Source organism: Salvelinus fontinalis, chromosome 18, assembly GCF_029448725.1.
Source record: "Salvelinus fontinalis isolate EN_2023a chromosome 18, ASM2944872v1, whole genome shotgun sequence".
In the NCBI taxonomy this organism is placed as follows: domain Eukaryota; kingdom Metazoa; phylum Chordata; class Actinopteri; order Salmoniformes; family Salmonidae; genus Salvelinus; species Salvelinus fontinalis.
Genome location: NC_074682.1, coordinates 11,560,238 through 11,573,103, shown reverse-complemented (window position 1 = coordinate 11,573,103; position 12,866 = coordinate 11,560,238). Strand labels below are relative to the sequence as shown.

The following is a 12,866-nucleotide window of genomic DNA, read 5'->3' as shown; positions in this document are numbered from 1 at the left end:
CTGTTTTCTCTTGTTTTATATGTCTTTATTGGTCAGGGCGTGAGTGTTGGGTGGGCAGTCTATGTTTTCTATTTCTATGTGGGGTTTTGTGTTCGGCATGGTATGATTCTCAATTAGAGACAGGTGTGTATCGTTTGTCTCTGATTGAGAGTCATACTAAGGCAGCCAGGGTTTCACTGGTGTTTTGTGGGTGTTTGTTTCCTGTGGTAGCGTTTGGGCCACACAGGACTGTTGCAGGTTAGTCACGTTTGTTGTTTTGTTAATTTGTAGTGTTTGTTGGTTTGCCATTAAAATCATGAATACCTCCTACTCCGCATCTTGGTCCGATCCATGCTCCTCCTCGTCTGAGGAGGAGAACGACGTTGACAACCTTTACACATGGACTCACTCTGTGTGCAATAATTGTGAATTTCAAACACAGATTCAACCACAAAGACCAGGGAGGATATCCAATGCCTCGCAAAAAAGGGCACCTATTGGTAGACATTGAATATCCCTTTGAGCATGGTGAAGTAATTAATTACACTTTGGATTGTGTTTCAATACACTCAGTCACTACAAAGATACAGGCGTCTTTCCTAACTCGGATGCCAGAGAGGAAGTAAACCGCTGAGGAATTTCCCCATGAGGCCAATGGTGACTTTAAAGTAATTACAGAGTTTAATGGCTGTGACAGGAGTAAACGGAGGATGGTTCAACAACGATGTAGTTACTCCACAATACTAAGCTAATTGACAGAGTGAAAAGAAGGAAGCCTGTACAGAATAAAAATATTCCAAAACATGCATCCTGTTTGCAGCAAGGCACTAAAGTAATACTGCAAAAAAATGTGGCAATGCAATTAACTTTTTGTCCTGAATACAAAGTTCTATGTTTGGGGCAAATCCAATAAAACACATTACTGAGTACCACCCTCCATATTTTCAAGCATAGTGGTGGCTGCATCATGTAATGGGTATGCTTGTAATCGTTAAGGACTGGGGAGTTGTTCAGGATAAAAAGAAACGTATTGGAACTAAGCACAGGCAAAATCCTTGAGGAAAACCTGGTTCAGACTGCCTTCACCAGACACTGGGAGATGAATTCCCCTTTCAGCAAGACAATAACCTAAAACACAAGGCCAAATTTACACTGGGGTTGCTTACCAAGAAGTCAGTGTAATGTACCTGAGTGGCCAAGTTACACTTTTGATTTAAAGCTGCCTGAAAATATATGGCAAGACTTAAAAATGGTTGTCTAACAATGATCAACAACCAATTTCACGGAGCTTGAAGAATTTTGAAAAGAATAAATATAAATACAAATATTGTACAATTTACATGTGCAAAGCTCTTAGAGACTTACCCAGAAAGACTCTAAGAGCTGTAACCGCTACCAAAGGGGGTTGTAACATGTATTGACTCAGGAGTGTGAATACTTATGTCAATGAGATATTTCTGTATTTCATTTTCAATACATTTGTAAAGAATTCTAAAAACATGTTTTCACTTTTTCATTATAAGGTATTGTGACTATATGGTTGAGAGAAAAAACAATTTAATCCATTTTGTAAAGTTTTTGTTCGTTTTGGTCTTTTTTTCGGACGTTTGTGCACACAGAAAATGTCTACGCCCCTTCATCGGTGATTGGTCAACAGTAGGAATTCTTCAATAAAGTATATATTGTCATTCAACAAGAGACTAATCGTTTTCAGCAACAACAAAAACATTTTTTTAAATTGTGTGACTAAGATCTCCTCTGCAAAAACACCAGATATCTTGAGTTATCTTACTCAGATTAATTCCTACTATTTTGAGGAAGCGTATACTGGCTACGGCAAATCAAGATGGACAAACAGTACTATTGGTGTGTTTTTTCAAGTTTTTCAATCGAAGGTCTTTTAAGGGAGTATGCCTTGAGAAAAAATTGTGTGCACACTAATGGATGAAAAAACCCTTTCCGAGACTAAAAATAACAAAAACATTGCAAAATGTCATCATAATAAACTACATGACCAAAACTACACTATATACACTACCGTTCAAAAGTTTGGGGTCACTTAGAAATGTCCTTGTTTTTGAAAGAAAAGCACATTTTTTGTCCATTAAAATAACAAGATCAATTAGCCTTTTAAAATGTTAAACTTGGATTAGCTAACACAACGTGCCATTGGAACACAGGAGTGATGGTTGCTGATAATGGGCCTCTGTACTCCTATGTAGATATTCCATAAAAATCTGCCGTTTCCAGCTACAATAGTCATTTACAACATTAACAATGTCTACACTGTATTTCTGATCTATTTGATGTTATTTTAATGGACAAATAATGTGCTTGTCTTTCAAAAACAAGGACATTTCTAAGTGACCTCAAACTTTTGAACGGCAGTATATACAAAAGTATGTGGACACCCCTTCAAATTAGTGGATTCGGCTATTTCAGACACACCCGTTGCTGACAGGTGTATGAAATCAAGCACACAGCCACGCAATCTCCATAGACAAACATTGGCAGTATAATTACCTTACTGTAGAGCTCATTGACTTTCAATATGTCACCGTCATAGGATGCCACCTTTCTAACAAGTCAGTAAAATGTATGCCCTGCTAGAGCTGCCCCGGTAAACTGTAAGTGCTGTTATTGTGAACTGGAAATGTCTAGGAGCAACAACGGCTCAGCTGTGACGTGGTAGGCCACACAAGCTCACAGAAAGTGACCGCCAAGTGCTGAAGCACGTAGATCGTAAAAATCGTCTGTCCTCGGTTGCAACACTCACTACCGAGCTCCAAATTGCCTCTGGAAGCAACATCAACACAAGAACTGTTCGTCAGGAGCTTCATGAAATGGGTTTCCATGGCCGAGCAGCCGCGCACACAAGCCTAAGATCATCATGCGCAATCACAAGCTTCGGCTGGAGTGGTGTAAAGCTTGCCACCATTGGTCTCTGGAGCAGTGGAAACGTGTTCTCTGGAGTGATGAATCGCGCTTCACCATCTGGCAGTCCGACGGACGAATCTGGGTTTGACGAATGCCAGGAGAATGCTACCTGCCCGAATGCATAGTGTAAACTGTAAAGTTTGGTGGACGAATAATGGTCTGGGGCTGTTTTTCATGGTTTGGGCTAGTTCCCCAAGTTCCAATGAAGGCAAATGTTAACACTACAGCACACAATGACATTCTAGACGATTCTGCGTGTTAACTTTGTGGCAACAGTTTGGGGAAGACCCTTTTCTGTTTCAGCATGACAATGCCCCGGTGCGCAAAGCGAGGTCTTGTGGAAAGCCTTCCCAGAAGAGTGGAGGCTGTTATAGGAGCAAAGGGGGGACCGACTCCATATTAATGCCCATGATTTTGGAATGAGATGTTCGACAAGCAGGTGACCACACACTTTTGGTCATGTAGTGTATATGCACAAACTGTTCCGAATATTCTCGGATGGGAAGCATGCCGAGTCCAGCTAGGCGCCAGCAGAACCGGAGCGTGCTGAAGTCTCAGTCTCAGTGCCGACCCCTCTCTTCATTATCCCTCGCTAAGGAACGCAGCCACCCAGCCGGCCAGCGTGGGGCCTGTGGCTATGTTGCCTGCTTCCCTGCCTGTTACCCAATCTCCATATTAAAGACCCAGGGAAAGGTCAGCAGGCAGGGAAGTGAGGGGGAAGAACAACACCACAACAACATCCCGGAGAGAAAGAGATGGAAGGGGAAGTCAATGAACTGGAAAAATACCATAAGGCCACAGAAGTAAAACTGCTCAAACCTGCAGACTAGGAGAAGAGTGTGTGAATGACTTCAGGTTTTTTTCTGGATCAAAAAATTGTTTTGGTGGTGGTAGGTCTGTGGCGGTCATGAAATGTTGTCAGTCGGTTATTGTCATGCCAAAGACTGTCGTTCTCATGGTAACTAACCGTTAATTAACATAAACATGTTGAGCATCTCCATGCCTCCACGCATACAAGCCACTGATGCACGCCTTTGGAACATCTGCATTTAAAAAAGTTAAATAAATCTATTATTTATTTTAGGCAGGTCTAAAGAAACATACAGTCTGCCTGTGCTCCATGTCATAGACTGTAGACTTGTTCAATTAGCAGACAAGATATGCTTATAAGTCCTGTGACATTATTTTATATTATGTGATTTTAAAGTAAGAAGAATATAATTGAACTTAGCTGAATACAATAGAAGGGATATTTTTCCCATTCTGGAGCGTTTGAAGTGGCTGTGTTGAGCATAAAGGCCAGTTATTTGGCAACTTTAGTTGTGAATGATACAAACCTTAGAATGTCTAAGAAATCAGAACCTATATGGGCTGCATGATGCAACTGTAGGCTATTGATGATTTGAAAAAGTTGCTTAAAGAGATTGCTCTCGGTTCCTCGCCTCAGGCTGCACACGCTGTTCTCTCATCAAGTGATCATATTTTCACCCATCAGACTATTCTCAATTTAATCTTGTCTTTACTAAAATGTAAAATGAGTTTCTATTTAGATTGGTCCATTATGAAATGGGCAGGAACAGGAACAGGAGAAAAAATATATATCATCCATTTGCCCTGAAATAAGGAATAGAGGCCACTTTCCCGCCGGTTCGTTTTTCCCTCATGTCAGGTTGACTACTCCAGTTATTTAATTAAACTGTTGACAGCCCCTCTCTCTGTGTGCTCGAGAGAGGAATGAAGGAGAGAAGGGAGGAGATAGAAACACACAGTGGTGAGATATACCGCAACAGGTCAGGCCTATGGCTGCTAGACTGGCCAATGTGATGATAATGTAGTATTATACTGCATATTAACACATGCCATTTCATTAGTGAGGAGGCTTTGGTCACCCTCACAAAGTTAGAACACTGAATTATAGGGTCTCTATAGCTTTGGTAGCTCTTCGTAATAGTTGAGATATGAACTTTGATTAGTCCCACCCTATCTTTTCATTGTTGTACACCAGCTATAGCTCCAGCTATATGTTACCAGCCTGGGAATGGTTTATCTCGGAACACAAACACGTTTATTCTTTAACGAGAAGAACCACAGATCAATACCAGGGTCCTAGAGCCATCTTCTGAAGAAATGATTTCACTTTTTGTTGTTTGGGTCCTGCTCTAGAAAATGACTCGATGGCACAATAGGGATATTGCTGCCTCCTCTCCTGTGAAAATGTTTTTCTTTTATATCCCCTCATAGCAGAAGGAGGGAGAGGAGGAGGGGGTGGTGAAGGAAGAGGAGGAAGGAGTGGGGGAGGAGAACATGGAGGAAGAGAGGAGGAAGGGAGAGGATGGTATAATTAAGCAATAAGCCCCGAGGAGGTGTGGTAAATGGCCAGTATACCGCGGTTAAGGGCTACGGTATACGCTGAGTGCCTGGATACAGCCCTTAGGAGTGGTATATTGGCCATATACCACAAACCCCCAAGGTGACTTATTGCTATTATAAACTGATTACCAATGTAATTAGAACAGTAAAAAGTAATTTTCTGTAATACCCGTTGAATATTGTCTGATATACCACAGCTTTCAGCCAATCAACATCCATGACCCAAACTACCCAGCTTATAATGAGAGTTATCTGGTGCTGTCCTCATTTTTGGAGGTGGAAATGACATGAGTTAATGAAAACCAAACTATCAGTGGAGAGTGGGAGAGAAGCAGAGTAGAGTAGTGCAGAGGGCAGCAGATGAGGCTTTATCAGTAGAGCTCATCACACACAGCAGAGTTCTATTAGACCCAGTAGTCCTTTCCTGCAGTCAAATGACCAAATTGCCCTCTAGTGGTCTCATGGGTGGAATTGTATTAATATTTTTTATTATTTAATAATTAATAAACATTTTTAAAAATCAACACAGAAAATCCGGTGTTTCTATGTCAAACAATTGTTATATTTCAGTCTTCTGTGATGTATATCAAGTGTAATATTGGGATGCAAACTCAAAATTGAATACATTTCAACTCTATATCTAACATGGTACAGGTGTCTTCTTTTTTTAAGCCCATAACCATGTGTGTGAGGTGTATACTTTTGTTTCAAAGTAGATTTGTATAAGACTATCCCTTTTTCAGGACCCTGTCTTTCAAAGATAATTCGTAAAAATCCAAATAACTTCACAGATCTTCATTGTAAAGGGTTTAAACACTGTTTCCCATGCTTGTTCAATGAACCATAAACAATTAATGAACTTGCACATGTGGAACGGTCGTTAGGACACTAACAACTTACAGACGGTAGGCAATTAAGGTCACAGTTATGAAAACTTAGGACATTAAAGAGGCCTTTCTAGTGACTCTGAAAAACACCAAAAGAAAGATGCACAGGGTCCCTGCTCAACTGCGTGAACGTGCCTTAGGCATGCTGCAAGGAGATATGAGGACTGCAGATGTGGCAAGGGCAATAAATTGCCATGTCCGTACCGTGAGACGCCTAAGACAGCGCTACAGGGAGACAGGACGGACATCTGACCATCCTCGCAGTGGCAGACCACGTGTAACAACACCTACAGAGGATCAGTACATCTGAGCATCACACCTACGGGACAGGTACAGGATGGCAATAACAACTGCCTGAGTTACACCAGGAACACACAATCCCTCCATCAGTGCTTAGACTGTCCGCAATAGGCTGACGGAGGCTGGACTGAGGGATTGTAGGTCCTCACCAGACATTACTGGCACAAACCCACCATCGCTGGACCAGACAGGACTGGCAAAAAGTGCTCTTTACTGACGAGTCACGGTTTTGTCTCACCAGGGGTGATGGCCGGATTTGCCTTTATCGTTGAAGGAATGAGCGTTACACTGAGGCTTGCACTCTGGAGCGGGATCGATTTTGGAGGTGGAGGCTCCGTCATGGTCTGGGGCGGTGTGTCACAGCATCATCGGACTGAGCTTGTTGTCATTGCAAGCAATCTCAATGCTGTGCGTTACAGGGAAGACATCCTCCTCCCTCATGTGGTACCCTTCCTGCAGGCTCATCCTGACATGACCCTCCAGCATGACAATGCCACCAGCCATACTGCTCGTTCTGTGCGTGATTTCCTGCAAGACAGGAATATCAGTGTTCTGCCATGGCCAGCGAAGAGCCCGGATCTTAATCCCATTGATTACGTCTAGGACCTGTTGGATTGGAGGGTGGGGGCTAGGGCCATTCCCCCCCAGAAATGTAATGCAGCTGGTGGCCACACCGGATACGGACTGTTACTTTTGATTTTGACCCCCCCCCTTTGTTCAGGGACACATTATTCCATTTCTGTTAGTCACATGTCTGTGGAACTTGTTCAGTTTATGTCTCAGTTGTTGAATCCTGTTATGTTCATACAAATATTTACACATGTTAAGTTTGCTGAAAATGAACACAGTTGACAGTGAGAGGACGTTTCTTTTTTTGCCGAGAGAGAGAGAGAGAGAGAGAGAGAGAGAGAGTATTGAAACAGGGGACAGTCTGTATTAATAAAGGGTTATTTTTCACAAAATTGTGAAACAAGCAAAAATCGATTAGCCGTATTGTTAATTAGAATACTACCTGTCAAACTTAACTGCATCTATAAAGGCTCTGCCAATTCCAAAGTTGTTTGTTTTTGAAAGCCTCTCAGTTGTGAGGACATGTTTAATGCAAACAGTGACTCTTTCTTTCTCTTTTCTCACTCTTTCTCTTTTCTCACTCTTTCTGCTTTCTCTTTTCTCTCTTCTCACTCTTTCTTCTTTCTCTTTTCTCTCTGTTTTCTCACTCTTTGGCGCACGCCGGACGACGCACACACACAGTACACATATTTATTACCTGTATGCGTCATGTTAGTTACCCCTGGCTGTGTAAACCTAAATAGTAACTGTCCTTCTTCCTTAGAAAGACATCTTCCTGAAACTATTCGTCGTCAGCATAACACTGTTGCTAGTCTCTTTTGTTGGTCTGATGTCAGGTGTTCTATTGTGTTGTCTTTGACAGATCACAGGCAGAAGTCAGTGGTGAGCGAGATCTGTTACCAGACAGAGATCTCCAGCCTCATGGACTTTGGCACCCCAGACTCCTCGCTCGACAAAGGTAGGGTGTTGCCTTGGAAATACAGGGTGTTGCCTTGGTGATGGAAGGAAGTGTGTGCTTGGTGATTGGTCCCGGGAGTTAGGACTGAGACACAGACCTGTCAGCTGGGTGCAGACAGACCGGAGCAGAGGCCTGTGATGTGGAAGAGTCTGTCTGTCTGGGAGAACAATCTGATAATATGTCTGACTGGACCCAGGGCCTTAAAGGACTTACAGCAGACTGTGTTATATACTATAGGCAAGTAAACCGCACACAGTGTTAATCATCTGCTTAGTATTGTACTGTATACACCCAATTCTGTGCTTGGACCCAATACTGTTGGGTCCAAGTTACAGAGAAACATTGATAGTTGAGCTGAATGGGGGAGAGAGGGGCAGATGTAACCTCTTCACATTGTATTGCTGAATAGAGAAGCGTACTATTGATGATCATCATTGTTGTAGTGTGCCGATGCCTATTTGTGCCCTAATCACTGCCTTCAGTTTGAGTTAAATGGCATCTAATTTTCCCTCCAAAGATGTCTCTGAATAAAGGCTCTCTGTCTTTGTTGTGATCTGTAATGATATTGGCCACTAAGGAAGAACATTATAAAGAGTATTGATTACCTGAAGCTTGTTGATGAATCTATAAGTCTCGAGGGCATTTCGTTTTCTCCTGCTTAATCACTCCCATTATTCTTTACCACGTTGCCAGAAAGCCACGAGTGTTCCCCGGAATTATAATTTTCATCTTTTCATCAAATACAGCCCCTTGAAGCAGCAGAAGTGCACTCTCAGGCCATTAAATTAGCCTCATGACATTTCCATCAGCCCTGGACAGAGGTAGTATCTGTCTGAGTCACTTCTCCCCTTCTCCATCCCTCTCTCCTTCCCTCCCTTCTTCCCCTTCCAGCTAACATCTTAATGCCTGTCTTTCTCAGCGCTCCATCAACATTCTCCTGTGCTGATAATGCAGAGTGACAGATCATCTGGTGCAGCTGGAGAACAGGAGGAGCGGAGAGAGAGAGAGGGGGGAGGAGCGAGAAAAAGAGAGAGAGGGAGGGAGAGAGGGGGGAGCGAGAAAAAGAGAGAGAGAGAGGGAGAGAGGCCTGGGAGAGAGGGGGGAGCGAGAAAACGAGAGAGAGAGAGAGAGAGAGGGGGGAGCGAGAGGGAGAGAGGGAGCGAGAAAAAGAGAGAGAGAGAGAGAGAGAGAGAGAGAGGGGGGAGTGAGAAAAAGAGAGAGAGAGAGAGGGAGAGAGGGGGGAGCGAGAAAAAGAGAGAGAGAGAGAGAGAGAGGGAGAGGGGGGGGGCGAGAAAAAGAGAGCATGAGTTATTACACAGATAAATGGACTTTTGCTAGCTTATGTAATTATGCTCGGATCGATGACACAGAGATTCAGTGAGTTTAGCCCTGAAATCAAGGATAGCCACATGAGTAGTGAAAAGACTGAGGATGAGGGACTGAGAGGATGAAGACAAAAGAGCATTAACACGAGAAGGGCAATCATGAGTAAAGATATCAGTAAAATGATTCCAGCTGCACTGAAACCAAGGCTGTATCTCAGAAACTCGCGTCACAGTCACATCCCTAAATGGGTGTCGAACGAATAAGAATGAATACGAATTAATAACACATGAATGACACATGACTGTGATTCTTGAGCAGTCAGTCAGGCACTCAGTCCGTGATTGACGGATCCATTTGCCTCAGTTGACAAGCGTCTGGCTTGATGGTATACTTGTCCTCATTCCTACAACACCGAGGTGACACACTCTCTCTCTCTCCCACTCATACGTGTATTCTATATTTGAGACACATAGTTATTCTGTATTACTCTACAGGATTGTCAGGGGAAAATAGCCCTATATTCGCCAAGCAATTAAATTCTGTGATAGAATCATAAGACATTTCAAAAGCGTTTTGAGGATGAAGAAAGTTGCTTGTTTACTGTGTTAGCGTCGGTCCAACACCTTCCGTTTATACAAACAGCAGATTTACCCTGATTTTGAGCTCTCGGAAGCCTGAAACGTAAACAATTATTTTCCATTCAAACATTGTTTTTCCTGGTTATGATAAGGCAACACATCACTACTAAGCTAAGTTATTTCAGTCATTTAAATAGCCTGTTGGAAGTCTTACAGATTTCCTTCCCCGCCCAGTGTCCACTTCTTCCAAACAAGACTGGTCTTATCTCTGCTCCTCTAGTACTTGGCTGCACCCGCTGCCCCTGTCCTTATTCCTGTCCCTAATCCTGTCCTTATTCCTGTCCCTATTCCTGTCCCTATTCCTGTCCTTATTCCTGTCCCTATTCCTGTCCTTATTCCTGTCCTTATTCCTGTCCCTATTCCTGTCCCTATTCCTGTCCTTATTCCTGTCCCTATTCCTGTCCCTATTCCTGTCCCTATTCCTGTCCCTATTCCTGTCCCTATTCCTGTCCTTTTTCCTGTCCCTATTCCTGTCCCTATTCCTGTCCTTATCCTGTCCTTATTCCTGTCCTTATTCCTGTCCCTATTCCTGTCCCTATTCCTGTCCTTATTCCTGTCCCTATTCCTGTCCCTATTCCTGTCCCTATTCCTGTCCCTATTCCTGTCCTTATTCCTGTCCCTATTCCCGCCCATATTCCTATCCCTATTCCTGTCCCTATTCCTGTTCTTATTCCTGTCCCTATTCCTGTCCTTATTCATGTCCTTATTCCTGTCCCTATTCCTGTCCTTACTCCTGTCCTTATTCCTGTCCCTATTCCTGTCCCTATTCCTGTCCCTATTCCTGTCCTTATTCCTGTCCCTATTCCTGTCCCTATTCCTGTCCCTATTCCTGTCCATATTCCTGTCCCTATTCCTGGGCCTCAGGCTAAAACTCTAACTCGATTAGCTCTGTGATTGTGTCCACACTCATCCAGCCCTCATCCAACCCTGCATCTGACGACCGGTAGAAAACACCAGCACTTCCTGGGTTGAAGTCTCGCACTAACAACCCCAGTGCTGTAGCTGGAATTGTTTTGGTTTACCTTCATTTTTGACCGCGGAAAACATTGCAGGCCTCGTCATGCTGCAGGCTATAGAGTAACAAAGTCCAAACATTTTTGAGTTGCCAGGATAGGTCACATGATCAGGGAAAAACTCCTGTCCCTCGTCTCTTCAGTACTGTGTATTATTTCCAGGCCAGGCGTCCTATATAAACATGTGAACACGCTCTGATGTGACTTGTGGTCAAATTGTCCATAAGGGCAGTGTGTTCCGTAGGGGTATTGTTCTCTGTGCAGTAGGTGATCTCTTCAGTACGGTACATTATGTCCTGTGAAAGAGAGATCTCTTAGTCACTGTGTCGTTCAGCCAGCTGCCATTAGGTAGAAGTGCTATAGCAGTGACTCATCTGCCTTACCACCTGAGGCTACAGGTACGCCCTCCCGCGGTTGAGAGAGAGAGAAATAGCAGTAGTAATCATGTCAGAGCACACTGGTCCCCCTCGCTACAGCAGCAGCTGGAAGGGGTTAAAAAGAGGAGGGGCGAGAGAGGTTTGGAATGGAAACTGCCTCTGGGCGTGTACCAGAACAGGTAAAGAAACGGGGAGGAGAGAGAGAAAGAGAGAATAAGCCAATGACAGAGCGAGAGAGAGGGAGATAGCGAGAGAAAACATGGAGAGTACAGACAAAACAGGCTCTCGGGGGAACACTTCCTAGTAACCTGGCTGGGTGGAGCCTATGGCCAGAGCTGGGAGCGGCTGAGCGAGAGGCTGCTGTGGTGTGGTGTGTTCGCTACGGTGTCTTTCTGAATGGTGTTTGTCTGAGTTGGGCTCCTCTGCTATGAGAACACACACCAGCACTGACCGTGGAGCCCAGCGGAGCCTGTGCTGTGGAGGAGGAGGAGGAGGACATGAGGTCCGACAGGGAGGAGGGGACATCCGGTGAGTGAGAGAGAGAGGGAACGAGGGAAGAACGAGGAGTGGGTTTAGATCATCTGTCACCGTAGAGGGTTGGTTTAGGCCAGAGCTCTGTTTCTACGGTAGATGCGTGTGTGAGTTCATGAGTTCGTTTTCACGTGTACTCACGCTGTCTTTATGAGAGGAATTGGAAGGATTCATGTGAACTCATTATCACCGAGTAGCTAAATAAAAATCTCTTCATTCGGTAATATATTTACATAATATGTTACTAAACATAATGCTACTATATATGGAAAGGTTGTGTTAGCAACACATTATTGACTGTAAATAAAAGTTGTTTGGTGTGTAATTTTAGAAAACATATTTCTTGGTAGTAGGTCCGCAACAACATTTGTTTATTTGTTTTACATATAAACAAATGAGGTTGATCCGGATCTGACATGTACGCGTGTACGTTGGTTAATATGCTTGTTAATCTGGTAATCTGACATAAGCATATGAATCTCCTGGAGTGAGTCTAGTCAGGGGAATCAAGGGAGATATTTGGTGATGAGCAGCTCAGCCAACATAGCACAAATAGCCTACATATTTGAGAGATGATAAGTCTGTCATATCCATAGACATAGCACTGACCTCATCCACATATTCCTATGGAAAACCGATGGCACATGAAGCTGGAAGCAGCAAAGGATCATGGTCGATGTAGTCATGTTCATCCTGCCTGACAGAGTCAACTTGGTTTCAATGTCTATGAACCTGATGCTAGCCTACTATTAAACCTTTGCAGAAGGTTAGTTTGAAAGCTCAGCGTTACCTAGAACCTAGCCAGGTCAACGTTGGAAAACGAAATGGACAGCAAATATTAACTATGATCATCAGAATTAGGACTGATTCACTCTTTCGAGTGACGTTCAGTTCAGTTATATAGAGAACATGTCGGCATGGTGACTCTCTTTGTAAGATCTCACTTGAATTGTGGCAAAGTTAATAAGTACCCCATCTCG

At 43.5% G+C, this 12,866-nt stretch overlaps 1 protein-coding gene across 6 annotated transcripts in view; it reads left to right on the top strand.

The window, feature by feature from the left end:
* The window catches only part of kaznb (kazrin, periplakin interacting protein b), a 158,472-nt gene that overhangs the window by 112,122 nt on the left and 33,484 nt on the right, over positions 1-12,866 (top strand). For 4 of the 6 annotated variants that reach the window (XM_055868159.1, XM_055868161.1, XM_055868163.1 and 1 more), the window contains one exon: positions 7,906-8,001. The exons of 1 other annotated variant lie outside the window; for it this stretch is intronic. In XM_055868159.1, coding sequence (XP_055724134.1) covers positions 7,906-8,001 — 96 coding nt within the window. Of the gene's footprint in view, positions 1-7,905; positions 8,002-9,295; positions 11,884-12,866 lie in introns of those variants that run through there. One more of the 6 variants, XM_055868162.1, reaches the window with a different exon arrangement.